This window comes from Stenella coeruleoalba (assembly GCF_951394435.1).
Source record: "Stenella coeruleoalba genome assembly, chromosome: 1".
Classification (NCBI taxonomy): Eukaryota; Metazoa; Chordata; class Mammalia; order Artiodactyla; family Delphinidae; genus Stenella; species Stenella coeruleoalba.
This window is the reverse complement of record NC_137169.1, coordinates 141,003,488-141,030,992: the sequence shown is the minus strand read 5'-3', so window position 1 is coordinate 141,030,992 and position 27,505 is coordinate 141,003,488. Positions and strand designations below refer to the sequence as shown.

The window sequence follows — 27,505 nt, the reverse complement described above, 5'->3', positions numbered from 1 at the left end:
AAAAAAGGAATAAATGAAAATAGAGTATTAATTTTCTTAAATCCAAAAAAGATGGAAAAGGAAAAAAGAGTAACAAAAAGCAATAAATTTAAACATATCAATAGTTACAGTAAATGCAAATGGTCTAAACAAATCACTTAAAAGATAGAAACTGACAGATTCGTTAAAGAAAAAACAAAGCCCAAATATATGTTATCTATAAGAAACCTACCTTAAATATAATGATATAGGTGTTAAAAGTAAAAAGATGAAAAATATACGCTATATAAACAGTAAAGATAAAAGCTGATATATACTATATTATTATTAAACAAAGTACACTTTGAGGAATTACCAGAGATAAAAACGAACATTAAAATATACAAGTAGCTATTAATGAGGAAGACAATAATCCTACCTGGGAATGTACATAATACAGCTTAAAAACCATGAAGAGAAAACTGACAGGACTAAAGGGAGAAATAACCAACCTACAATCATAGTTGGAGATGTTAATACCCATTCGTTACTAATAGAATGACTTAGAATTACTAAGAAACTATAACATTTGACTAATACTATAGCCACCTTAAGCCACTGACATTATTGAACCCTATACACAAAGGCACAGAATAACAGTCACCAAGAAGACCTTATGCAAGACCATAATACAAGTGCCAAAGAGTATCAGAAGACTGAAACTGTACAGAATATTGGCAGCAGTAGAATGAAATCAGAAGTCAACAGCAATAAGAGATTGAGAATAGCCCCAAATATTTGGAAATTAACAACATATTTCTAAATAACTTACGGGTTAAAGAAGCTTGCAGAACTCTGTTTTCCATATCTGGCCAGAACAATATCTTTCATCCCACATGCTCTTCTTGAGGAAAGAGCACTATGTAACTTCTAAGACTATGTCTTAAAAGGCAATACAGCTCCTTTCTGGTTCTCCTTAGGGCATTTGTTCTTGGAACTCAGCCTCCACTCTGCCAGGAAGCCCAAGACACCAGATAATGAGAACTCATGCAGGTGTCACAGTAACAAGACCAAAGGAAGGTCCCAGCTAATATCTAGTATTAAGTGCCAGATATGAGTGAACCTTCAGATGACTCCAGTCCCTAGCAGTTGCCCAGTCATCCCCAGCCTTCAAGTTTTCCCAGCAGAGGCCCCAATTATCATAGAACAGAATCAAGACATTAGTGCCATGCCCTTTCTGAATTTCTAACCCATAGATGTTTCACCATAATAAAAGTTGTTTGGGGTGGTTTGTTACACAAGAATAATAATGGGAACATAAGAGAGATTAGAAAATATTTCAATATAAATAATACTAAAAATACAAAAGAGAAAACTAGTGGGAATTAGCTAAGGCAGTAATTAGTGAGAAATTTAGAGCTTTAATGTAATAAATAGGAGGAACTAATAAATATAAGAGCAAATATAAATGACATAGAAAACAAATAAGAGAGCAAATTAACAAAGCCAAAGCTGGTTCGATGAAAAGATTAATAAAATTAATAACCCCTTGGCAAGATAAAGCAAGAAAAAAGAGAAAAATATACAAATTATTAATATCAGCAATGGAATAAAAGATATCAACACACATCCTAAAGGCATTAAAAGGAAATATCACAAACAACTTTATGCCAATAAATTTTGTAAATTAGATAAAAATTCCATGAGAAACACAAATGATCAAAACTGACAGAAAATCTTAATATTCTCATTATATGAAAGAAATTATCAAAATCTTCACAGAAGAAAACTTCAGGTCCAGATAATTCCACTAGTGAATTTTATCAAACATTGAAGGAAAAAATAGCACAAACTCAGAAAACAGAGAAGGTAACATTTCCTAACACATTTTAAGAGACAGTATGACCTAGATAACAAAACTTTATAAAGACATTAAAGAAAACTACAGATCAATATCCCTCATGAACACAGACACAAAATTTCTCAACAAAATAACAGCAAATCAAATTCAGCTATATATAAAAAGGATAATACATTATGACCACGCAGGGTTTATAATAGGAATGAATAGTTGGTTTAACATTTGAAAGTCCACCAGTGTAACTCACCATGCTGACAAAATGAAAGATAAAAATCAAGATTATCTCAAAACAATATAGAAAAAGCACCTAACTAGTTCATAAAGAAAACTCTCAGCTAATTAGGCAAAGAAATAAATTTCCTTAATAAAAGGTGCAAAGAAAAAACCTATTGACTAACATCATACTTAATGGTGAAATACTGGACACTTCCCCTCTAAGATTACACAGGAAGGCATTCCCTGATTCTATTAAACACTTTATCAGAAGTTCAAACAAGCACAATAAGGCAAGACAATAAAATAAAATAAAAGGAAGACTGGGAAGGAGAAAGTAACACTGCCTTTATTCATAGATGATATGATTGTTTATATAAAAATCATAAGGAATCTACTAAATAACTACTAGAAATAAGTGAATTTAGGAAGATAGCAAGATAAAAGAACAAGATACAAATATAAAATGTTTCTATGTACTTGTAACAATCAAATTAGAGATTTAAATTAAAAAAAATTCCATTTACAATAACAAAAAAACACAAAATATTTGTGAATCAATTTGGCAAAAGACCTCTATACTGAAAACTCTAAACCACTGCAGAGAGAAATGAATAGAGATCTAAATAAACGGTGACACACCATGTGCATGGACTGGAAGACATCACTTTTCTGTAAATAAACCTGCTATGGATTACATGCAATTCTAATCAAAATCCAAACAGGTGTTTTGTAAAATTGGTAAGTGGATTCTAAAATTTACATACAAATGCAAAGAACCTAGGATGAAAAAGTGTTAAAGAGAACTTATACAATTTGATTTCAAAGTTCCCTATAAAGTTATATTAATCAGAACGGTTTTATATTGGCATAAAATTCAAAGAATAGACCAATGAAACAGAACAGAGTTCAGGTAAGAATCCATTAAAATATGTTCACAAAAACACAAAAGTACTTATAGCAGTGACATACATTGTTTTCAAAAACTGGAAATAATCCAAATGTCTATCAACAGTAGAATGGATAAATAAATGTGTGGTACATTCACATATAATATCTACTCAAAAATTTTTAAATGAACTACTGATAAGCACATAAACACTATGTTGAGTGAAAGAAGCCAGACACAGAAGGTTAAATTATCCCATTTAGTTGAAATTCAAGAACAGGCGAAACTACACTACAGTGATAGAAATCAGAACAATGGTAATCTATGTGTGGTAGGAATTGATTGGAAGGAGGCACAAAAAACTTTCTGGGGTGGTGGGAACATTCTCTATATTTGAAGTAAACAAGTGCATATATTCATAAAAACTGATTGACCTGTATGCTTAAGATGTTTGCATTTCACTGTAAATTTTACTTTTAAAGAAACGTATTAGGACTTCTGGTCACAGGATTTCATTAAGAGAGTGACAATGCAAACCAGACAGGGACAAGATATTTGAACGCATACATCTAACAACAACAAGCTGTATCTAAAAATATACAGAGCTTTAACAAATCAGTAAGTAAAGGATAGACAACCAAATAAAAACATGGGCAAACAACATGACTGGGCATTTCTTTTGAGGATATCATCTGGAAATTTGAGCACTGTCTCCTCACCTAAATTAAAATAAAGCTTCAAACCCAAATAAGGCTTAAGAATACAACCCAGAAACACAGATCTGGAAAATTTCCTCAAGGATTATCGGTAATTCTTTGGATATTTCTATATCTTGCCCACAAGGATATCATAGACTACTCTAAGTAACTAACATTTATTGAGTGCTTATTTTATGTCAGACTTCATGCTGAAGAATTTATGTGCATTATACGTCCAATTCTCACAACTCTGAGGTAGATACAATTATCTCTACTTCAGTGCTCAAGAAACTGGGACACCATTAGGGAGGCAATATACCTTTGCTCAAAATCTTATAGCATTAAGTAGAGAAATCAGGATTCAATCACAGGTCTGCCTAATCCAAAAACTGCATTCTTAAATACTGTACCACAATACTTCCATGTATCTTCAATCTCCTACTGAATAATATTATCATCTTGGGTATTTCCCTGACCTACTGGCCTAACAAGTACAGCAAAAAAGACGATGAGTATTACACTACTGGTTCTTTTTTTTTAAATGATTTTTGTTTAGCTTGGTTTTGAACTTCACATAAACCCAGTTTGCTTTTTATTTTATTTATTTATTTAGAAGTTTAAAAATTTTTTATTTCTATTGTTGGCTGCATTGGGTCTTTGTTGCTGCACACAAGCTTTCTCTAGTTGCGGCGAGCGGGAGCTACTCTTCGTTGCAGTGCATGGGCTTCTCATTGCAGTGGCTTCACTGCGGAGCATGGGCTCCAGGTACGTGGGTTTCAGTAGTTATGGCATGTGGGCTCAGCAGTTGTGGCTCACAGGCTCTAGAGCGCAGGCTCAGTGGTTGTAGTGCACAGGCTTAGTTGCTCTGCGGGATGTGGGATCTTCCTGGACCAGGGCTTGAACCTGTGTCCCCTGCATTGGCAGGTGGACTCTTAACCAGTACGCAACCAGGGAAGTCCCACACTACTGGTTCTTACTCTATCTTTACTAGATAAAATCTGAAGGGTCCCCAAATCCAAAAAGTTAATCATTGTAAGTGATTTTAGAGATCTAGTCAAATCTGTTAATTTCCGACGTGAAAATTAAGACACAGAACTGACAAATTCTTCATTAATAGTCCTTATAATTTTATTTTAATTAAGAATTAGATGACCTATTTCTAAAAGTCTTCACTTCTTCTCTTTAACTGAAGTACTGGTTTCTCAAAGATTCCACGTTGTATAGTACATACCAGATTTTTCATTCAAACTAATTACAAGGAATAACAAGTGGATTTATTTTTGATTTATTACTATATTTGTCACTTAGATATGTATTACATATGCTTCACTCTTATTAATTTATGATATATTGAAATATAAATGGCATTAAAAATGTCTAACTATAACATAAAAGTGACTTCAAATGTATTTCCAAAGCACATACCCGTTAACTAAGCTTAAAATTGATCAACAAATTAGTAGTCTGTTCTTATTTTGACACAACTCTATACTTTTCTTTTCAGTCTTCTTTGAGAGGCTGTTAAATTATAAAGTAGGTATCACTGTAAAGGCAACAATTAATTTTGTGACCAAGAAAAAATATTTAAAAATTTTTGAGTGTACAAGAAAAAAAAATCACACATCTATACCTATTTATCTAACTACCTATCTACTTTTGTTTTTTTTTTTTGGCCGTGCCACGTGGCTTGTGGGATCTTAGTTCCCCAACCAGGGATCGAACCTGGAGCCCTGGCAGTGACACCACTGATTCCTAACCACTGGAAAGCCAGGGAATTCCCAATCTACTATTTTTTTAACCTAACCACATTACATTAATAACAGGCTAAGTTAAATAATGCAAATTGTTCCATTTTTGGAAAATAATTTGGAAAAGCTAATCCCCTAAACAAAAAGAAATTGACTTTAAGACCTCTGAGCACTTTCTAGGAATCTTTCCTGAAGGAAAATAAGAAATAAGATAAATAGGTATGCATAGTGATAAACTGAGGATAAAAACTAAAATGGTCTACGACACGAAAATGAACAAAAGAATGTAAAATATCATTTTAATAATTTCATATTGATTACATGTTGAAATGATAATATTTTGGATATAAGGGTTAAATAAAATAAGCTATTAAAATTAATTTTAGCTGTTTCTTCTTCCTTTTTTTAATTTGGTGCCAAAAATTTAAAATGTATATATGTAGCTTATAGTATATTCCATTGATAGTATGGTCTAAAATGTCTGTTGATCTGTCCAAATAGCTATTGACTATGAAAACATATAATAAAAAGTTACTATGAATTCAATAAAAAATTTCAATGCTTTTATATTTTATTAAATCACAACAGCACCTACAAATAATGCTTTAGAGCACATGGAGATTTCTGGACTCTCAGAAACATCTGTGGCCTAAGTATAAGGTACACTGGTCTAGAATTCATATCATAATTGGTGATGACATGATATTCATAAGCGAAAAATAGTAATTCCTAGAATCATGCTTCCAATGATCTTCCATTCAATTTTATCAGCCAATTACATTTATATTTAGCCAAAACTGAACTTATCTTTCCCATTCCCATGGGAAATACCACTGTCTTCCTCCCTCTTAACTTCACTCACCCTAAAAGCCAATAGTAAATAATAAGTGCTTTGGACATTTTCAAAGACCTTCAATTTACAGCACAAAAATAACCCACTGGCCATTAGGTCTTTTATCTTCACTACCAAAATACTAAACTGCTCCAAAATTATATTAAAATAATAACTTTTCTTTGAATCTTAAATCTTACAACAAAATTACCATTTTATTGTTCTACCTTTTTCAATTCTATCAACTCAGGTAAGTAAATTTTTAACAGTAGATATGAAAAGGTCCTTGAAGTTCTGCTTCTATCAATACTTCTCCTTAATACTAAGTTTCAGAAAAATAAATCAAAGCATTTGCATAAGCACACAGTGTGCTAATAAGACCAAATCAAGAACAGATTATTGGAAGTCAGATTGGGTTGCATAGTTCAGCACAATATTTCACTTACACACACAAAAAAAACTTGTAAATCCCAGTTTAAAAGACCATGTGGATGTTAATTTAATAATCATAAAAAAGCAGTTTGACTTCAAATCTATACCATGATTGTGCATTTTGTTAAACACGTCTACAGGATGTATAAATATGGATTAAGTAGTTGATTCCATGTTCCTATTCTGGTTTACTGATTCAAAAAGCTTAAAATTATTTCTAAAACCTTCTATGTGTAGAAAGAATGCCACAAAAGCCTTTTTCCAGAGATTATGAACTCTGGTTTAACTGAATTATTAGAAAGATTATCCTTGTTTGAGTTATTAGTTTCTTTAGGGGGTGAATGAAGGGGAAAAGAGTTTGAAAGATGAGCAATCTGCAGGGCCACAGAAAGCAGAGTCCTGTAAACCATGCCTGGGACAAAGTTTAAGTTAAGAGCTTCAGGGAATGCTTTTCAAAGAATAAATTACCTAGCAAAACTTGGTCTAACAGAGTAATTGCTAAAACAAAAAAAAAGTTCTGGAAAAAAGAACCCCAATTTAAAATATTTTAAATACAGAATTAAGCTGTAAAACCATCTAGCTGGTACATTTATATATATTTTATGCCACAGAATTATACTGAGTAATGAATTAAATTACTGCATACCTGGAAGGAGCTGTTGGATAAATAACTTTTACATGTTGGAATGTGAAAGCTTGATTTAAAACTTGCTCGATCCATGTTCTCAATCCTTGTCCAGAATCACCTGATGAATCACAAAATCTAGGTTAAGTTAAAACAGTTTGACAATACAGTGTATTTAAAAGCAGTCTATAACTTTCATGTCACACAGAGGCTGGAACACAGAATAAAAAAATCTTCATAAATAAAAATAACTGTATAGAATCCGATTTATTAACGGGAAATAACTGATCAGCCATCAATAGTTAGAAATAATTTTGATTATTTTACTCCTGACTTCACTTTAAAGACCTGTTTAACTTTGAGTTTTAAGTTTCCTCATTTGTTTAAAGGATACAATAGGAACAAATAAATCAATTGATTTTTCTAAAAAAGAAATCCTTTCCATATCTGATTTTAAACACTTTATTTTTTTTACTCTTAAAAATAGTAAATTCCTAAAGTGCTTATAAAATTTTGTAACTGTAACAACCTAAAACAATTTTCTTGGTTAAAAAACCAAATTTCTTCAAAAGGGGTATTCAGCATACTTTTATTTTTTACCTGAAGAAATGAGAATTTAATTTTGGCAATGTTTAATCTAAAATAATGACTGTACATCCCATGGCTGAAAAACAACCAAGCCTCATGCAAGAATTAATATATGTGTATTTCCATAAAAAAATGGAAGGAATTATAGGTTTACTTTATGTGGTCCTAAAGAGAAAATTTTCAAGTTAACAACTCTAGTTTTTAATCAATCAATTCATTAAGGCAGCAATTAAAAAAGTATCTATTGAATACCTACTAATGTGTCAGACACTGTGCTTACTGCTAGAGAGGCAGTGATGGGAAGGTGATGGGGAGAAAGAATTCCTATACTCATGGAGTGTATAGTTTATTGTGAGAAACAGACATTAGTCAAATAATCATATAAATAAATGTGAAAGACAAATGTAACCACTGCAAAGGTAAGACACTTCGTACCTCAAGGGTTTATTAGATTCAGAATTGACCCAGTTAAGGATTCAGGGATAACTTCACTAGAATATAAACTCCACAAGGCAAGGTTCATTTTGTGTTTCAGCCAGTGAGTTACTTGTTCATCTGATGCCTAGGACAGTGCTGACACAAACTAGGCATCCAGTAGATAGTCGTTGAATGGTCTGAACTGCGATCTACAGGATGGTAAAAACTGAAGTGCACAGGGAAAAGCATCTCAGACAGGATATGGCAAATGCTGAAATGCTGTACAGGAAGCAGTATGGCATTGAAGAAATGAAAAGCCGAAAATGAGAGGAAAAGCAGTGAATGCAGGATGGATCCCAACATCCCGACAAAGCCTGAGAGCAAGGAGAAGCCATGAAGGTTTTTTGGGGGCAGAAAGGGGGCATGCTTCTAAGGATTACTCTGGAAGCTATGTGAAGACAGACCTGAAGGAGGACAAAGATAGATGTGGAAGGATAGTTAAGAGGCTACTGTTCAGAAGACAGATGCTTAGACTACAGTGATAGCAGTGGGATATACAGAAATAGATACTAGAGATATTTAGGAGATAAAATTAAAAGAAACTGGCAACAGATTAGTTATGAGGGGTCAATTATGAAGGGTTTCTAGGGTGATGGCAAGGTTTTTGGCCAGAGCTATATACACCAAGACAGGAAACACAGGAGGCAGCAGGTCTATACACACTGAGTGTGAGGTACCCCTTTGTAATGCATTCTAGGTCCTACACGAAGGGTTGAGCAAACTACAACCAAGTGGAGGACAAAATCCAGGTTCTTAAGAGCTGAGAGCGTAGAACAGTGCTTTGCACAGTGGCCATGTAATAGATATTTCTTGAATGAATAGATTAATGCATGTATGACTATTAGGCAGTTGGATAACCAGGTCTAGAGCTCAAAGGAGATCTAAAATGGAGACACATATTTGTGTCACATGAACGGAGATAAAAATAGAATCTGTGGGCTTGTATGGAATTTAGCCTGAGGAGAAAAATGGAGAGGGAGAAGAAAAGAGAACCTAGGACCGAATTTTGAGGAAGCCCAACATTAATAGCCAGGGAGAGGAGAATGAGTGTGCAAAATACATATAAAGATACAAAGAACCAGGAGAGTGTTTCAAGAAGAAAGGTGAATGCTGCTGACAGTTCAAATAAAATGATGACTGAAAAATGTCCATTACATTTAGCAACACAGAGGTTACTGGCGAATTTAGTAAGAGCCAACTCAGTCAATTTGCTGAGACTTACTCTACGGGGAGAAAGCAAGTCATGCATGATTTGGGCCTGTGTGAACCTTAGAGCTCAGTGTGGAATACAGACATTAAATTAGGTAATTACAAATACGGTGAATGCCACTGAAAGAAGAACCTCAGTGTCCTAATGGAGCGTATAATAGTGAATTTATCTAATCTGAGAAGCTGAGCAAAGCTAATTAAGCTATCATTTGTTTTCATCATCCTGAAAGAAGAAAGTACTTTTTTGGTATTTTAGTAGTTGGAAACACTCAAATTAAGTTGGCTAGATATAACTTCTATTCCTATATGATGAAGTTCTATGGCTGCCACAGCCTGGAAGAGAACCTCAAGTTTTCAAGATTTTTTAAAAAAACAAAATCTGCCTCTAAACACTTTTTCAACCTTGAAAAGCAAAACTAAATGCTACAAAACAACATGCATCCATCCATTCATAAAGTCCGCTCTTTAAAAAGCCAGCACCTTATTCCAAGAGTATGGTAAAACTGTTAAAATCGGTTTGCCCACATTTGTATTAACCAGAAGCCAAACATATCCTATAACATAACCACATATATTATTGTCTAATGTAAAATCATATTCCCAATAAGTTGGAGCTCAAAATACACAGGAACTGCATTATACTTGCATAACTGGCAGGATTCTTTGGATAAACTCTTCGTTCAAAGCACAGAGGGAAAAAATATATACGTACAACTTTGGCTTTCAGAGACATATGGCTACAAATTTAAAATGTCAGTAATTTGACATTGAAAAGAGTGAGGATAGTAACTTTAAGCAAAGCTGTCCAGGGAAAAAAGAAGTCTCAGACTTTTTATGAAATTATTTACTTATTAAAAGGACTATGGTATTGGGGAATTTCTGGGTGCTTATAAACACCCTTAGAGCCCCAAATAATATTAGTATTAGTCTCCGAGTTATAAGCATTGCTGTCATCTTAGACCCCTCATCTTCTAAGTATATTTCATTAGTCAAGTCTTGCCCTTCAAACATCTTTGGTCTTTTTCTTCCCTATTTCCAAAATGATACACCCTAATTCAGAGTTTTTTCAACTTACCTCTCCAGAGCACTGATTCTGGAGTCAGAGATCTGGGTTCAAATCCCAATTCCACCACCACTCACAGTAATAGCCAAGTGACCATGGACAAACTATTCAATCTACCCAGACTCATTTTTAAAATGAGAATATTTCCTACAACTGCCCATTTCCAGGTCTCCACCCTGTACCTTTACAATCCTCTCCACTATCCAATGACTGTCCTCTTTAAGCCTACATAAGTCCCAGTTTAAAGACCACTTCCTCTGGCAAACCTAACAAGCTCTTCATTTTCCAAAAGCCTTAACAATGCCTATCCAAAGTTTTTTTCCTTACAATTCACTTGGCAGTAAATCACGCACCATCTTGTGATCTCTTGTGATCTCCACTGCTGAGTCAAACTAAATGAATTGTTTTTAAATTTAGGTAGGCCCCCTGAGGACACAGGCTACATTTCATTGCTTTAAAAAACACTTCCCAAGAACTTACCCTGGGCCGCACTAGGGATGCAAAGATTCAAACAAGCGTCCTTACTCTTGAGGAAGAAGTGAAGTGGGGAAGACAGAAGTAACTACAGGTAAGTGTAAGAAACGCTATACAGAATTAAACACATCACTAAAGGCAGGCGGTGGAAGGAGAATACCACCCCTGGGACTCAGAGTTGACTCTGTGCTTTATCTTGGGGTCTGAAAGACAAGGGGGGTGGGAAAGGAGAAGGAAGGGGGAGCAGGAAAGAGTGAAGGGGGAAAGGCACTCCAGCCCTGGCATGGTCCCTCACAGAAAGGAGATAAATAATCCACTGCGGTTGAAAATTCCAATCGCTAGTAGCTGACTCTGAAAAGTACTAGATAATGTTATTTGTCTCTAGCAAAAGACTTACCTTTCTAACTTGCTCTGTTTAACTTTGGGGGAGAGACATGGGGCGGGGGAATGTGTGGCAATGGTGAGAATGTAAACAGAGGGCCTCTGGCCGAATGACGGGACACAAAGGCCAGAACAGCGGGCCAGTGACTGCAAGACAGGCAAAAGGAAGACAAGGGTGGGATGGGGGGTAAGGACGGCCGGGGACAGGTTACCAGACCCGTGTGTCCACAGCCGCGGGGCTACCGAGGGGAGAGTCACACTCTCCGAGTCCACCGCGCCCTACTGGGGCCAGCGCTTCCCCCACTAGGGCAACACTGGGGGAACCGAGTGGGGGGGGGCGTTTCCCATGCTGCAGTAACCGGGACGGAAAACTGTAGTCCACCTGAGCCATGCAGGAAGATCAGAGAGGCGCTGTGCCTCCCAGCCGGCGACACCACGCAGCGCTGTAAGCGAACTGAACCCGACGCAGCCGCCATGACTGCCGCCACGACTAGAGATTCACAAGCCCCGCCCTTACGCTGTTCCGCGGGCCCGCGCACGTAGGCCGGCAGGGAGCGCGCCTCGAGACGCGCATGCGCACTCTGGCTGCGCAGTCCTGCCTCCGGGTCAAGTCTGAGGCAGTTTAGGCTGTACTGAGGCTTTGGTTTTGCCAAGACTGGTATCACACAGGTGACCCCTTCGGTAAGGCACGGATATACTTCTTTGCTGTAGGATTTTCAACTGCAGTTCGAAAACTCTGGATTGCTTTTGATTTGGAGAAATATTGGTGTTAGGATGTTTAAAATTTAACATATAATAACCATATTTTACCTTCTCCTGTGAGACTTACACAGGATGTTTGTAGCATATTATATACAGGATAAGACAGCCGTGTAATAATAACTCTTCGTGTAGTTTATAAAAATAGTTTGCTTAGGATAATCTGATTGAAAGAGGTACCATTTCATACCTATTAGGGGGCCTTTTTTTTTTTTTTTTTTTGCGGTATGCGGGCCTCTCACTGCTGTGGCCTCTCCCATTGCGGAGCACAGGCTCCGGACGCGCAGGCTCAGCGGCCATGGCTCACGGGCCCAGCCGCTCTGTGGCATGTGGACCTTCCCGGTCCGGGGCACGAACCCGTGTCCCCTGCATCGGCAGGCGGACTTTCAACCACTGCGCCACGGAAGCCCTAGGCGCCATTTTTTAAAAAATTTAATTTTATTTATTTTTTATACCACAGGGTCTTTCTTATTAGTTATCTGTTTTATACATATTAGTGGTTTTATGTCAATCCCAATCTCCCAATTCATCCCCCCTGCCCCACTTTCCCCCCTTGGTGTCCATAGTTTGTTCTCTACCTCTGTGTCTCTATTTCTGAAGGTGGCCATTATTGAAAAAACAAAAAGTGTTTGTGGAGAAGTTGGAAAACTTGTAGATTGCTGAGGGGAATGTAAAATGGTGCAGCAGCTGTGGAAAAGTTTGGCGGTTCCTTAAAAAGTTAAACAGAATTACCATATGATTTAGCAATGCTCCTTCTAGGTATACATACAAAAGAAATGGAAGCACAGCCTCAGATACTTGCGCACCAGTGTTGATAGCATTATTCGCAATAGCTAAAAGGTGGAAACAACCAAAGTGTCCATGGATGGGTGGATGGAAAAGAAAATGTGGTATACACATACAATGGAATATTATTCAGCCTTAAAAAGGAATGAAATTCTGATACATGCTACAACACAGATGAACCTTGAAAATAAACTGGACATAAAAGACAAATATTTTATGATCCCACCTGTACGTGGTCTCTAGAATAGACAGATTCTTAAAGGCAGAGTCGAGTAGAATAGTGGTTACCAAGGGCTTTAAGCCAGGGCGGGGGGCTGGAGGGGAATGATGGGAAGTTGTTGTTTAATGAGTACAGAGTTTCTGTTTGGGATGATGAAAAATTTCTGGAAATGGTGATGGTTATACAACATTGTGAATGTGCTTAATGCCACTGAAACTATACACTTAAAAATGGTTAAAATGGTAAATTTTTTGTTATGTATATTTTATCACAATTCTTAAAGTACCAAAAAAAAAAAAAAGGCATTGCTTTCTATATCAAAGCCTAATCATAGGCATCTTTTAATACTGAGGGCTTCAGTCCCAGCAGGTGGCTCACTCCTCATGTAAAATTCAGCAAACAACCCAGTGGAACTTTAAGAGCCATTAAACACCAGCCTTCCATTCATTGTAGTCTGCTCCATATTTAAGCAATTGCAACATATCTTTTATTTGTTCAAGGTAATTATGCTACTCCCAGGTGACTAAACTGCTTATCTTCAGATGCCAAGATAAGCTCTATGCTATCAGTGTTATACCAATGCTGTCCCTGGGAATAGCCCTACATGCCATTAGTTAACTAGATCAAAAAGGAACTCTTGTTTTCTTTCACAAGCCTCTAAATCTTCAGCAGAGAGTACTGAGAATGAAGTCATTAATGAGGACAGGCTGGGATGGGCAGAGCTCTGACAGCCAATTCTCAAAAATTGCTTCTAGATTAGGATTGACATATATACGCTACCATGTGTAAAATAGATAGCTAGTGGGAATCTGCTGTAAAGCACAGGAAGCTCAGCTTGGTGCTCTGTGATGACCTAGATGGGTGGGATGGGGGGGTGGGCTGGGAGGGAGGTCCAAGAGGGAGGGGATATATGTATACATAGAGCTGATTCACTTCATTGTACAGCAGAAACTAACACACCATTGTAAAGCAGCTATACTCCAAGTTAAAAAAAAAAATTACTTCTGTCTCTAGATTGGCCTTCCCCACTTGAATTCTCGATAACTTTCAAGAGCCAGGTGAGAAGAGGGCAGGGCTGTATGAGGAGTGACCACTGGAGATATGCCAGGTAAGGCTTTGAGTTCTACTCTTAGAACTCCATTTACTGCCGGAAAAACTTTTTGTGCACTACTCCATGCTTTTGAAATGGCAAAAAAATCAGAAACATAATTATTATGATTATTATTGCTAATAATAGTAAAATAGTAATAGTAAAAAAGAGTAAAACATTGGGACTTAACTAGGTATCATAAGTACATTCCCATAAAACTGAGACAGGCTGGAATCTGGGACCCTTTGCTGCAGTACTTGCACCTGGACAGACGTCTCCTACAAAATACAAAGAAACTATAAGGGACTAAAAATAACTGCTTGCATGCCAGTTGGGTCAAATAATGAACAACAAGATACAAAAAGACCAAAAACCCAGTTGCCACTTCTGAAGAGCCAGGAGCAAAATCAGGGGACTGCACATGCCCCCTGCACACAGCACCACCAAAGGGGTAGGCAGACCATCTAAGGCACCCCTCCGGCCTGACCCTTGGACACATCCCTTCCCTCACCCCATATAAGGAACTAGCTCCCCCCCCACCCCCGCCGCCTCCAGGGAGGAAGCAAGGGGACCTGTTGCTTGTTCTTGCTGCCCGCGGCTGCAGCAGGGGCCCCAGTAAAGCCTTGCCTGAATTTCTTGTCTGGTTTCTTATCAATTTCTATTGATTAAGGAGGCCAAGAACCCTGGTCGGTAAGAAAACTGTGCACTGTTACTATCTGCTTTTGCCAGTGAGGCTCAGAGGGGTAAAGAACTTGGCTCAAGCTCATACTGCCAGTCATTTGTAGAGCCTTGATTTGTATATTGGTTCTATCTGACGCCAAAGTCCAGTCACACACATTTACACAGTAGCTCACAAAAATTAGGGTATGTACCAACTCTTCTATTTTAGGAAAAAAAATGCTTCTGGGATTTAGATTGTAGCCCTTTAGAGTCTCTATCGATTAGGAGTTCTGTGTTACTTCAGATTATCCCCAAGTCTCCTGGTTTTCATTCCTGGTTTGCTCCTCCACCTTGAATGAGCACCAGTTTGCCTTGAATGAGCATCACTTTGAGCAAGTAGATAAGCAGTACCTGAATGCTGGGATTCTGAGTTTCACCTAGAACTTGAGCCTTCCCACATTTAGGATCATTATTGGAATAAGCCAGATTCTTATAAATCTAATCAAAATACTCTTTTATTTCCAGTGATTTCAATGCTTAGCTATTGTTGCTATTCCTTTCATCTTTATTCATAGAACAAACAGAAGGTTTTAGATTACTGTATTTAGAAATGCCATCTGGTAGGAAACTGTTGAACAAAAATGTTTTGTTCCTTTCATGTAACTTGTTTTGTAACTTTCATGATCCTTTCATGCATTACTTTGCAATGTAATTACGTCCCAGGATGGTTGTTTGCTTCTTTTCTGGTGGATCTTTTGCTCTTTTGAACTTGGGGGAAGAGTTACCCCTGGAAGATTTTTCTTCATACATTCTTTTACTCTTTGTGTATCTCTTAATTTTTTTGTTTTTTACTCATTTCCTTTCAGCCAATCTATATGCCCATTATTGATGCACTCCCTTTTTGGTAACTTCAGTGTTTAACCTCAGAAAAACAAGTAAATAAAATAAAAGCGAAAAACAAACAAACAAAAACAAAAACCCTCCCTTTTTGCAGTGTTTCAATATCTGTTGGGATCTAAAGATAAATGGTAAGGTGAGAGTTTAGTTTGCTGTGACACTATGTGTTTAGAAATCCTTTAGGACACACTTACTGGCTTCAGAAAGATGATTGTAAGATAAGCCATTTAGAGTAGTATATTTGGTACTTTCAAATGATCACAGTTAATTGGGATCACTTTAGTCATCAGACAATACACAGTTTATGCATTTGTTGTTTTCCTCATTCTTGAGCATCAAATCTTACCCTCTTTGTGTTGGTTGGTTTTTATCTGTTGCATTATTCAGAGAGAGAAACACATATACATTAACAGTACGTACAAATTGGACAAAATACGTCAGTGTTAGGTAATACTTAAAATTTTATAAACTAACAAAGTAAGTTCCTTTATACTTTTCCCTTATCCATTTATGAAAGAAAAACTAGAAAATACTTAAAAGTCCTGAATTCTTATTAAACAATAAGAATGAACTCTTTAGAAATGAATGGCTATGTGAGATTATAAACTTTAGTATAGCCATTTCCTCAGTTCTAGGGACCTTAAGTTTTTTCAGTTCAGTCCTTCTAAATGCAGGTGTGGGGAATCCTCCTTTTTTCACCCACTACTCCTACTAGATATGCATGGCAGACATGGGGCCATTTCACAGCAGATGGGTCACCTGGGGTACTGTGAGCTAGGCTGAGGCAGCATGGGGGGATGACACATGAGTTACTCAGATACAGACTAAATACAGTCTTGCAGCATGGGCACTTGTCACTCCTGATGGACTGTTCACAGTCAGAGTGATTCACACCAAAGCAGTGTACAGGACTTGGTTGAGGACGGTGGAAGTTTCTGCCTCAGACGTAGGCTGGGTGCTCAGTGTATGTGACTGGAAACTGCAACAATGTTGTTTGCGTTGCGACATGACTCTTCTTTAGGAAAGGGATCACCTCCCTTTCGAGCACTTCCCATGACTGGTTCTCATATTCCTAAGCTCTTGATACTTTCTGGAAATGCTTCCTAGTCACCTTCCTCTACGTCCTCACATCCCTCATGGGAATCCCTCCATTGATCTTCGGGATGTCTGTGTACCCTAGCATCCATTCTTTGCCTTCTCTAACAGATCCTGATGGCTCTTCAAATTCAGAGCAAGAGGTATTAGCAACGCCTAACCAGATCTTGTTCCCTTGAGGGCAGGAAAGTCTCAATCTTCAAACCATCCCATAGGCTGAGGGAAAGATGATGCATTCCGTACACATGTTTTTAAAAAAAAGCAAAGCAAAGCAGAAAGAGTAATTTCCCTATTAATACAGTCTGAACATCTATGTCCTGCTACGTTCATTTAAGAGCAGATGAAATATGTATGTAATCATAATAGCATAATGGCACAATAGCATGCAGTGAGCAGAATATTGAAGTGATGTTCCAGCTTCAGGAGTAACAAGCTATGTAACATTAAACAGACCATTAGTCTCTTTGAACCGGTTTATCCAACTGAGAAATCAGGGAGTAGGGCTTGATAAGCTCTCAAGTTCTATGATTCTAAGATCATGAAGGAGTTTAAATTTGTGACACATGCCACTTTTATAAGTATACCTCTGATATTTAATTATGCTTGGCTCAAAACTCTTAATTGTACTGCACAAACTTTTATTTAGTAGTATCAGAAATATCAGCAAATATAATTCTCCTCCTTTCTTGTGTGGCTGATTTTAGTACCTTTACTCTCTCTTTCTACTCTCTTCCTGATGATTTCTAAAGCCAGGGAAAAAGAATTAAAAAAGATCTTTTAAGAAGACAATCAGATCATATGAACCAATCTTTGCAATTTAGAAAGTAAGTGCAATTTATTCTGAAGTGGACTATTTTCTGCCTATCTGTCTATATTATTGACCAATGGAAAATATTTTATGTAAAGGTATGACAATGGATTTTCTATTGCCATCTCTATTTTATTAAGAAAATACAGAAACTGTAAAATTCTCCTTAATTCATATTCTAAAGGCAAATACCATTCCTTTGTCTAATTATACTTTCAGAGAATTTTTTATAAAATGCTGGCAAAATGTAAGTCTTTAGGAGAAAATTTTCTTTGTATAGGTTAAAAATGGATGCAAGTGAATACATTCAAAATAACTGAAAGCAGGGTCTTGAAGAGATATTTGCACTCCTATGTTTATAGTGGTACTATTCAAAATAGTCAAGAGATAGAAGCAGCCCAAATGTCCATCAAGAGATGAGTGGCTAGAGTAAGGTATATGATACAATGGAATATTATTCAGCCTTAAAAAGGAAGGAAATTCTGTCACATGCTACAGCATGAGGGAGACTTGAGGACATTATGGTGAGTGAAATAAGCCTTCCACAAGAGGACACATACTGTATGATTCCACATATACGAGGTGTCTAGAGTAGTCAAATTCATAGAAACAGAAAGTAGGATGGTGGTTACTAGGGGCTGAGGCAAGAGGGAAAAGAAGAGTTGCTGTTTAATGAGTATAGGATTTCAGATAGAGCTTCAGATTTAAAAAAAATGTTTTTATTAAACAGTGTTGAAAATCTACAAACCCACACACAGTTCCCACCTGGTTTGGACAAAATTGTCAGTGTTGTATGGTGGAAGGTGCAGTGGCTTTGAGGTATGAAACCTAAGTTTAAATACTTTTCCTGCTATCCCTGTGATCTACTCAACTGTAGTTTCCTTAAGTGCAAGACTTATTTTACTTGCAGGACCTATTTTACTTATTTTTATATCTTCCTGAGATGCCTAGAATGAAATCGTAAATATTACTTGTTGGAATTGAATTATGCTTTTAATTGAGTTATATTTTGAAGGAAAAGCCTGAAGGAAGAATTAAACTCTACAACCCTTCAGACATCTACCTGTCATTGGTCGTGTTGGCAGTAGCCAGGAAGAGCCAGAGAGGTGGACAGGCCAAAACTTGGAGGAAACCAGACAAGGGCAGAGCCAGGATCACAATATTAGGACTGGTTCTGGCTTCACTTGGGAAGCAGAATATTTTGAAAATCAGAGAGCGCATTGTCAAGAGATCGTGTAGTGGGAATAAAACAAAACTAGGACGTAACCCTGAATGAGAAGAAATAGGTCATAAGGACAAGGAATGAGCCATAATCCAGGAAGGCTGGTTGCTTAAAATGTGGCGTATGTGATTGGAGCACACGGGTCAGCCAGCCCACAAAGATAAGATTTCGTCCTGTGATAAGTCTATTAAATTGTTGGTGGTGTTGGGTAGGGGCTGGTCATGGTCTCCCTAAGATTCAGCTTAAAGTTATGGGCCATTTAAGGTGAAAGGGAGACACACACACACACACACACACACACACACGCACACCCCAGTGCACTTTGGGGGTTTTCTGAATCCACCAAAGGACTGCCTAGAAATATATGGACCTCAGGTGTGACTACCTTGCTCCATGCTTTTATAGTTTTGAAAGCAACAACATATAAGATTAATGGTGACAAGATCATTCCGATTCCCAGCAAAAAAAGCTTATGAGAAGCCCTGTGCTTTATATCTTCAGCTAAACCAAAGCAGCACTCTCCACCTGGTGCTAGCTACCATATCATCCAGCTTAATTGGTAGGAGAAAAATACTAACTTCTATAGAGATCGTCTCCAGAACTTTTCTGTTATATATGCCCTATCACTAAAAAGTTTTTAGCACACCTCTTGTATATGTATATTTATTTACTTATAAGTTATATGAATACATTATTTAGTAATACATTCTGTGTACACAAAACATAAATAAAAGTAGAAATTTAAAAGCTTGGGATAAAAATAAGATGTAAACAAGTTTTAATATCTTCTTTCCACATTCCAAAGGACTGTCTTGTAACTTGAGGTCAAGTTACTCTACTTAGAAAACACTTTTCTTGAAGATGATACTTGCAGATCTGAGCTTGGCAAGAACAAGGAAATGAGGTCATTTTTATGGGAATGCCTCACTTTAAGAAAGAAAGCATCATATAGATCTCAAAGTCTATATGTACAAGACAAATTAAATATGGCATAATTTATATTTCGTTGAGTATATTTCGTTGACCTTTCTGAAGGCATATTGGATTTTTTCCATCTTTGCAGTCCCAGTGCCTAGACAATAAAAGGATTCTTCACAGTCCTTTTTTTAGGTGCTTTTCCATCTGGTATAAAGGTTGATTTTACAAAGCAATTTTCAAAACACTCTTCAGGAACATACCTCTTTATTTTTCCTGTTTATTTCTGGAGACAGCCAATCTGTTCTACTCTTTTCATGAGTTGAACAGCAAGAGTTCTCCCAATGTGCTGTGCCACCCTGGGGCCCTTTGCCTTTGCCCATTCTGATCTCTCAGCCAGGCATAGCTCTCCCCTCCTTTACTAACCTATGCATTCTTCAAATCTCAAATCTATCTTCTCTTCCTTTGTCTAGTCTTTATTGAGCTCAAATGCCCCTCTTACCTGTTCCTCCAGCACGCATGGCCATTACAAACACTGCATATGCACGTTTAACCATTTACTTTTCTGTCTTTCCCACTTCCCACTCCCCTACTCTGGCCCTAAAAAACAATGCCAACAAAAGTAAAGAGCTTCCATTTAATGTTGCCACCATGCTACGAAATTTACAATGATTCTCTCACTTGAAGGCAGGCTGCAGATGTGTATTTGTGTGTGTGTGTGTGTGTGTGTGTGTGTGTGTGTGTGTGCGCGCACATGTGTGGAGAACGCATTGTCATTTACTTTTTTCTCCCATACTCCCCACTAGTTTATACTTACGCGGTTGTTATAGAATGTGTAATAGCCAAAGGACGTTCAAAAAATATCATTCACTACATTTGTGTCAATAGTAAAAGTACAAGAGAGAAATAAGCAATCTATTCAATGATTTACATTTTTAAAACACCCGCTAAACATTAGCTTTTGGAAATTCCACTAGCAAAAATCTCAACTTCTTGCTTCAATTTGTACCAATGATAGTCTTTGAAAAACTGTTTATCTGAGTAGTTTATTTCTTTCTTCTAAAAATTTGTATGTTCTTCTTACCAGCATTGAAGTGTAAATGGAAAAACGTTAACAATATTTTGTTTATGAAGACAAGTGGGTTGACTCTAATAAAAATACTGATTCATGTCTTGCGTCTCAGTGAGAAATGCCACCCACGAAGTCTGCTGGCACTTGCTTCCAATGGTATAATTTAACGAAAGCCAGAAAAAGTACATACCTTCACTTGCAAAAGTGTGAATTATTTATTTTTCTTAACAAAAAAATAGAAAGTGCACCAGTGTTCAGTGTTAGCTGAAAACAATTTAAAAGCAGATTTTTACCTAGACTATGTAATAAGACATCAAAAGGGCTTGTCATAGCTTAACATAGACTGTAAGAATGTACATGCCTTTCTATAGAGCATAAGCACAAAATTTAGTCTTAAAAAAGTGTAAAACATTAAAAGATAAATAATAACCAGCTTTCATTGTTAGTTTATTTTTTGTTTTAAAAAAAGAAAGATTCACATATGCTATATAGATTTAAATCTTCCTCTTTCCCATAAAAAGTATCCCATTTATGTAGGTTTTTTACATTGTGCAGGTGGAGTTGATAGACAAAAAAGTGTGCTTAATGGTTATTAAAATCATCACATATACTAACAATTCCCATCACTTGCCTCTCTTGTCAGAGAATAGTTCTGTTCAGTCACATGGTTAACATCTGGAAACCACTTGGGGTAATAGCTACCACCAATTTGTTGCTTATTCAGGGAGAACATACTAGAATGGGAGTAGAGAAGGTAAATTCCATGTTTTCTTCAGTACACACACACACACAGACTCAAGTCTTATCATTGTCTTTAAGCCATTCATTAGACCAATGAAAAGACTGAACTATCAATAAATATGTTCCTTGTCTTAAAACAAACTTCCAGAAAACATAAAAATGCACTGCAAATGAAATCTTTTGATTATTTCATTTTGACCCATGGCTCTGGTCATAAACACAAGGTACATGCAGTTTTTCCTACAAGTTGTGCATTGTATAAAGAAAGCACCAAGTTTCCCTCATCGCATCATTCAGGGGCTTGTTCACTTCTGAGTAAGGAAAAGAAGAGAAGAAAAATAGAACGTGCGGTATTAAAAGTTCAGTCAGACTCTTCGTACTCAACAGCAACCATTTCTTAACTGTGTTCCACACATCTCTAAGGCATTCTCAATAGGGGCAATCCAAGAAGCTTCTCTAGGGATTTCATTTAAAAGATCATATGAGTTTAAAAAAAAAAAGGAAAATAAAAGGCACACAAATACTGTAAAGAAACAAGAAACAACTATTTCTTTTTTTTCCTTTTCTGTAGTGGTCCATATCACAGGTTAGAAAAAAGGTTGTTCTTTATATTCAAAGGTTATGCTAATCATGCCAATTATTTTGGGATCTGAAGCTTAATATGAAGTCCTTTGAAGAGTGAACTTTAATTTGTGGCTATGGCTGTTGTTCTCCGAGATTGTCACTGTTTATAATTATTTCCTTTCTTGACCTGTGGTTGACTAAATCCTTTCCTCAAAAGATGTCACCACATGCCACATGGCTATAGTCCAAGCTGTTCTGCTGAAGTGTCTTGCCCACCTCCCACATTGTTTGAAAAAAGTGCTTTATTGCATCCCTAAGAGTGTTTTTGTCATGCCTCGCTGTTTTGCTGTTGATTCACTTAAGCTCACTTAAGCCTTTTGCTTATTTTGTGCCTAGTCCAGTGAAGTTGTATTGTGATGGTCATCATTTGAATTCAGGTGGAGGAACAAAATCTCATAGTAAGTGATATAAAATCAGTGATTTCTCACATATCCATATGTCTCATGTTAATTTAAAGTTTTCTGGTGTTCACCACTTCCCCAATGTGAACATTCGGAGTCTTAGAATAACATATATTTAGATATTCACACCTATCTATCTATTTAAAATAATCCTCTCTTCCGGAGTGAAATTACTTAGCCAAGTTAGACAAAATGTCAATAGCACCGGTAGATTGCCAGCTATATCCGGTGCACTAAAGCAAAGATAACTGACAAGTCTATATTCTTAAAGAACTCATGGTTCCTCTCTATAGCTCAGAGTATAGCAGCAGGATGATGAGAAAAAAAATACATTTTAAAGCCATCTGTTTAATAGTTAGAACCTACTACAATGAACCAAAATCCTTCTTGTTTTTACCATTTCAGTGTATATAATGGTAAACTGAGTAGTAACTCAGTAGTAGTAACACTGAGATTAATAATAGTGATGGGGGAATAGATTTGTTCCTGGAAACCATCTGCCATTTGCAGAATTTGCATTTGTTTGTGAGGAAAATACTCCAGTGATGCATTTTATTAAGTTATGGAACATAAAAATGATAATATGTCTCTGCTCATGTAACTGTAGTCTTCGGTTGTGTCCTATAAAATATATTCAGATACTTTGGGGAATTTGGGAAAAGTCACTTTTCAGTGGCTTCTTCATGTAATTCCACATTTTAAAAACTGTAATCAGAGTTCCCTCATTTCTCCTATCACTTGTTGATCGGCACATGATTTAGACTGCCTAAATAGTATTTCTCCCAAATATTAGGCATGCTTTTTAGTTTTCTCAATTAGTATTTATGTTTTTGTCTTTATTTACTACTGAAGTAAGTATTATCTGATGCTGTGAGTATTAGATTATGTATTGTTTGACTCCATTGAGGACATTTATTCAACCAAATGACAGAATATTCAAAATGCACCATGCTAAATACTGTTGGTGAATGAAAGATACATCAGACTTTGGTCCTACCTTAGGAGTTTACATTTTGTAGTGAGACAAGAGATACATATCTATATACGTAAGATACATACTAGTAACTTCTATAAGAAGGTTACAGATACAATTTTAATAAGTTCAGAGGAAAGAATATGTTTCTAGCTATGGAAAATCAGGGAAGGCATGTATAGAATAGACAATCACAGTTCTTTAAATATAATCAGAAATTCCCAGCCACTGGACCCTAACAACACCTAGAAGCCTTAGGAGAGGGTCGCGAGCTGCTCTGTCTCCTCTCTTCACTGAAGTTCAATGCTTCTCTGTGGGGAAGGAATGTACCCTAACAGTGTATGCTCTTGGCTCTCTTTCCTTGCTTACGTTGTTCTGGCTCCATCAGGTTGATTCCTAGCCCCTGAATGAAGGGATTTCTCCTCATGATCAGTTTGGGCCATCTTGCTATAATTGTGAAATTCTCATGACTTAGTAGGCCTGTGTGACTTGGAAATGGTAAACCTGTACCAGATCTTTGCAGATTGAGTGCGGAATGAATGGCGAGTAAGTGAGAATGAGTGAATGGCCATCAAATAGGAAGCATAGCAGCCCAAGAAAATCAGCTGGATCCTGATTTCAGTATTGAATGTAAATTACATGGGAGCACTTAGCCTCACTCTGAATTCTGTGTAGTTGTTCGATAAATATTTGTTAAGCAAGGTATTCCTCAAAATCCTCAAAGTGTGCATTCATATTACAGTATTTATATTGTTAGGGAAAAGCTCAGTCTCCTTGTAAAAGGGGTAATCCTGTTTCGCTACTGGATAAATAGATCATTAGGCAGTGTTTCCAACAGCTTTTCTGGAAATGACTGCTTTGAGGTTCAAAAAGGAACAAAAAGTGATTAGATTTTATAAATGTTATGCCACTTCTTATTACATATAGTATTCAATAAAAAGAAAATCCCACAAGACCCGTTTGTCCCACAAGTCTAATACCATAAAGTTTCATTCTTACAGCATCTACATTTTGGCATTTGTTTGTCAAAAATGGGGTTGAGGTAAAAGTATTATTTTCGCCAGTTTATGTGATGGCATAAAGCAGCATTTTTCATTTTTCAACACTTATTAGCTCAGCTCCCCAGCTGTGTAGCACCACGCCCTGGTATGAAATTGAGAGGGAGAACTCTGACAAGTTTATATTGGCCTAAATTTTGGATGGGGGAAGGGTTGTGTTTTTTTTTTAAAGGATACTATAATTGTGTGATTTTTGTATCACAGAACTTCTATAACATGGAATAACAGCTTATGAAAATGATTATATCATGTTTGGCTCTCCTAAACAAATATTAACAGCTATGTAATTAGAGAAAAAGTGAAGCAGGAAGTTAATTAATTAGTTAATGAACTGATTGACCCATTTAATCTAGGTGTTTTTATATGCTGCAAAATACATATAGCCCAGTGCCTTGCATGACAAATATGCTAAAAATTGTGAGCCAGTAGTGAAAAATATGTTCAAACTCTACTTAAATAGTTGGATTTTGCTGTCATTATTTGTATAATCACTGCAAATCTTTATTTCCCTTATTTTCTGGAGAAAAATTTCAAAAGAAAAACTTGAAATTGATTTCACAGAAGGTTTGGTCTGGCCAGCAGGAAACGGGTTAAAACAATTACTGTAGCATGATGTAGCACATTAAAATGAAATGATTGACGACAAGCTAAAAATTTTAAGATAAACAAACTTAATCCTTGGCTTTTTCTTTCCTGCTCTCACACACACCCTAACACGTGACGAGCAAGGGGGAGATTCTTAAAGCATTTTTAAGATCCGTCTTGAGTGAGACAGTACAAGTAAACTCAGATAAAGCTTTTTATATTTATGTTGTGTGAAAGGCTTAAAAATCAACATAAAATAAGGCTTTCAGTCTTCTGTGAAGTAATGCTTTACATTGGGAGGTAGAGTAGAAGAACCTTTACAAATCCTACACAAGGCTTGAAAAATATGCTTAAATTCTCCCAGCCACAGCTGTTGGTGGTGGGGGCGGGGAGATTCATGCATCAAGACTTGGTTAATGCCCAGGCTGGCACTGACAGCAAATAAGCACCTTCATGTGTCGTCAGAGTAAACCGGAAGCAGCTTTAATTGGCGTTATAGCTTTGTTCGCACGTGTAAAATGCAAAATAACAATAGGAAGTCTTCTAAAATAATCTAAAAAAATCCAGAGCCGTCTTCAATTAGGTGAGTCCTTTTGATCCTAATCATAATCTTATTCTAGATGGAAAGCCAGGACACTGGGCATTTCAATTTCAGCCAGTATTTATAAAAGAGACATTAATTTTTATGCCAAGTGGAAAGACTGTTCTATAGAAATAAATGAGATATCTTTAAGAAAGGTCACTGAAGCCCACATGCCATCACTTAATCACGGTTTCCTTGAAGTACAAGGAAACTGCAAGAGCAGGCAAATGAAGATGGGATGTCACCACTGACATGGAGAAACCCATTTTGGAGCAGAGCAAACTGCATCTGGAAAGAGGAAGAAATGGTTTCACAGATGTCACCTGGTACTTTGAGCAACAGAAGAAAATAGGAAGCATCTCTCAAGTAAAACCCACATGGCCAAAGTTATACACTGGTCTTCTCAACCAGCCTGTATATGTAGACCATATTTTAACTTGGGAAGACACAAAGGACAAACTAGCTTTTAGAAACGTATCTCAGATCCGAGCTGATTCTTCTTTTTAAATAGAGGAGTGACGTGGTCATATATGTAACAAGATAGCTCTGGCAACACAGAAATAACTTAAGGGACAATATATCGGGTAGATTGAAAGAGGCTATAGGGAGGGACTCATTAGAAGTCTTTTTCAATAGACTAGAGAGAGACAGGGATTACCTGAATTTAGGTAGTGGTTTTCAGGATGGAGGTGAGGGCAGATTGGGAAGTTGGAATGGGTTAGGACTGGGTTACCCACTGGACTTGGAGATGAAAGAAAAAGTCTAAAATGACTGTCTCCAAGTGTTCTGGTGAAGTTATTAACAAAGATAAAGAATATAGAAGAAGGAGCAAGTATAGAGTAAAGATAGTGAGTCTGGCTTTTCCCAGGTTATTTGAGGTGTCAGCAGAAGTTGGTGACTGTTGGAAATATGGGTCTAAAGCTTAGATTGAGGGTGGAAGTAAATTTTGGGAGTCATCAGTGTCTAGGAATCAGATGAAACCATAGGAATTGAAGAAATCACTTTTAGAGAAAATTAGTAGTAGGAGGGAAGAGAAACTAAGAATAATTTTTCTTTAAAAGATCCACATTTAAAGGCTAGACCAAGGAAGAGAAATCAGGAAAACCTCTCAGGAGGAATCATGAAGGTAGAAGGAAGTATGGAGGAATGTCATGAAAGCAAAGAAGACAATTATTTTGACACAGTTATTTAGGTAAATACCCGTGGGTGCTATATGAGAATGAAATGAGGCCACTGGATTTGGTAGGTAGGAGGGAGGTGACCAGCAACGTTTTTTTTTTTCAGTTTTATTGAGATAGAATTGACATACAGCACTGTATAAGTTTAAGGTGTACAGAATAATGACATATATATTGTAAAATGATTATCACAATAAGTTTAGTTAACATATATCATCTCATAGAGATACAGAAAAAAAATTTTTTTTCCTTGTGGTGAGAACTTTTAGGATTTAACTCCCTTTGCAACTTTCAAATATACCATGCGGCAATGTTAACTATAGGCATCATGTTGTATATTACACCCCCAGTACTCATTTATCTTATAACTGGAAGTTGGTAACCACAAAT

General features: G+C 36.7%; 1 protein-coding gene across 2 annotated transcripts in view; it reads right to left on the bottom strand.

The window, feature by feature from the left end:
• The window catches only part of LYPLAL1 (lysophospholipase like 1), a 32,863-nt gene extending 20,900 nt beyond the window's left edge, over nucleotides 1-11,963 (bottom strand). Inside the window, exons 1-3 of one of the 2 annotated variants that reach the window (XM_079938142.1) lie at nucleotides 11,831-11,954; nucleotides 11,074-11,119; nucleotides 7,278-7,377 (exon numbers count right to left, since the gene is read on the bottom strand). In XM_079938142.1, coding sequence (XP_079794268.1) covers nucleotides 7,278-7,377; nucleotides 11,074-11,119; nucleotides 11,831-11,839 — 155 coding nt within the window. In that variant the 5' untranslated portion in view covers nucleotides 11,840-11,954. Of the gene's footprint in view, nucleotides 1-7,277; nucleotides 7,378-11,073; nucleotides 11,120-11,830 lie in introns of both variants that reach the window. The other variant, XM_079938141.1, reaches the window with a different exon arrangement.
• Nucleotides 11,964-27,505: the final 15,542 nt, after the last annotated feature.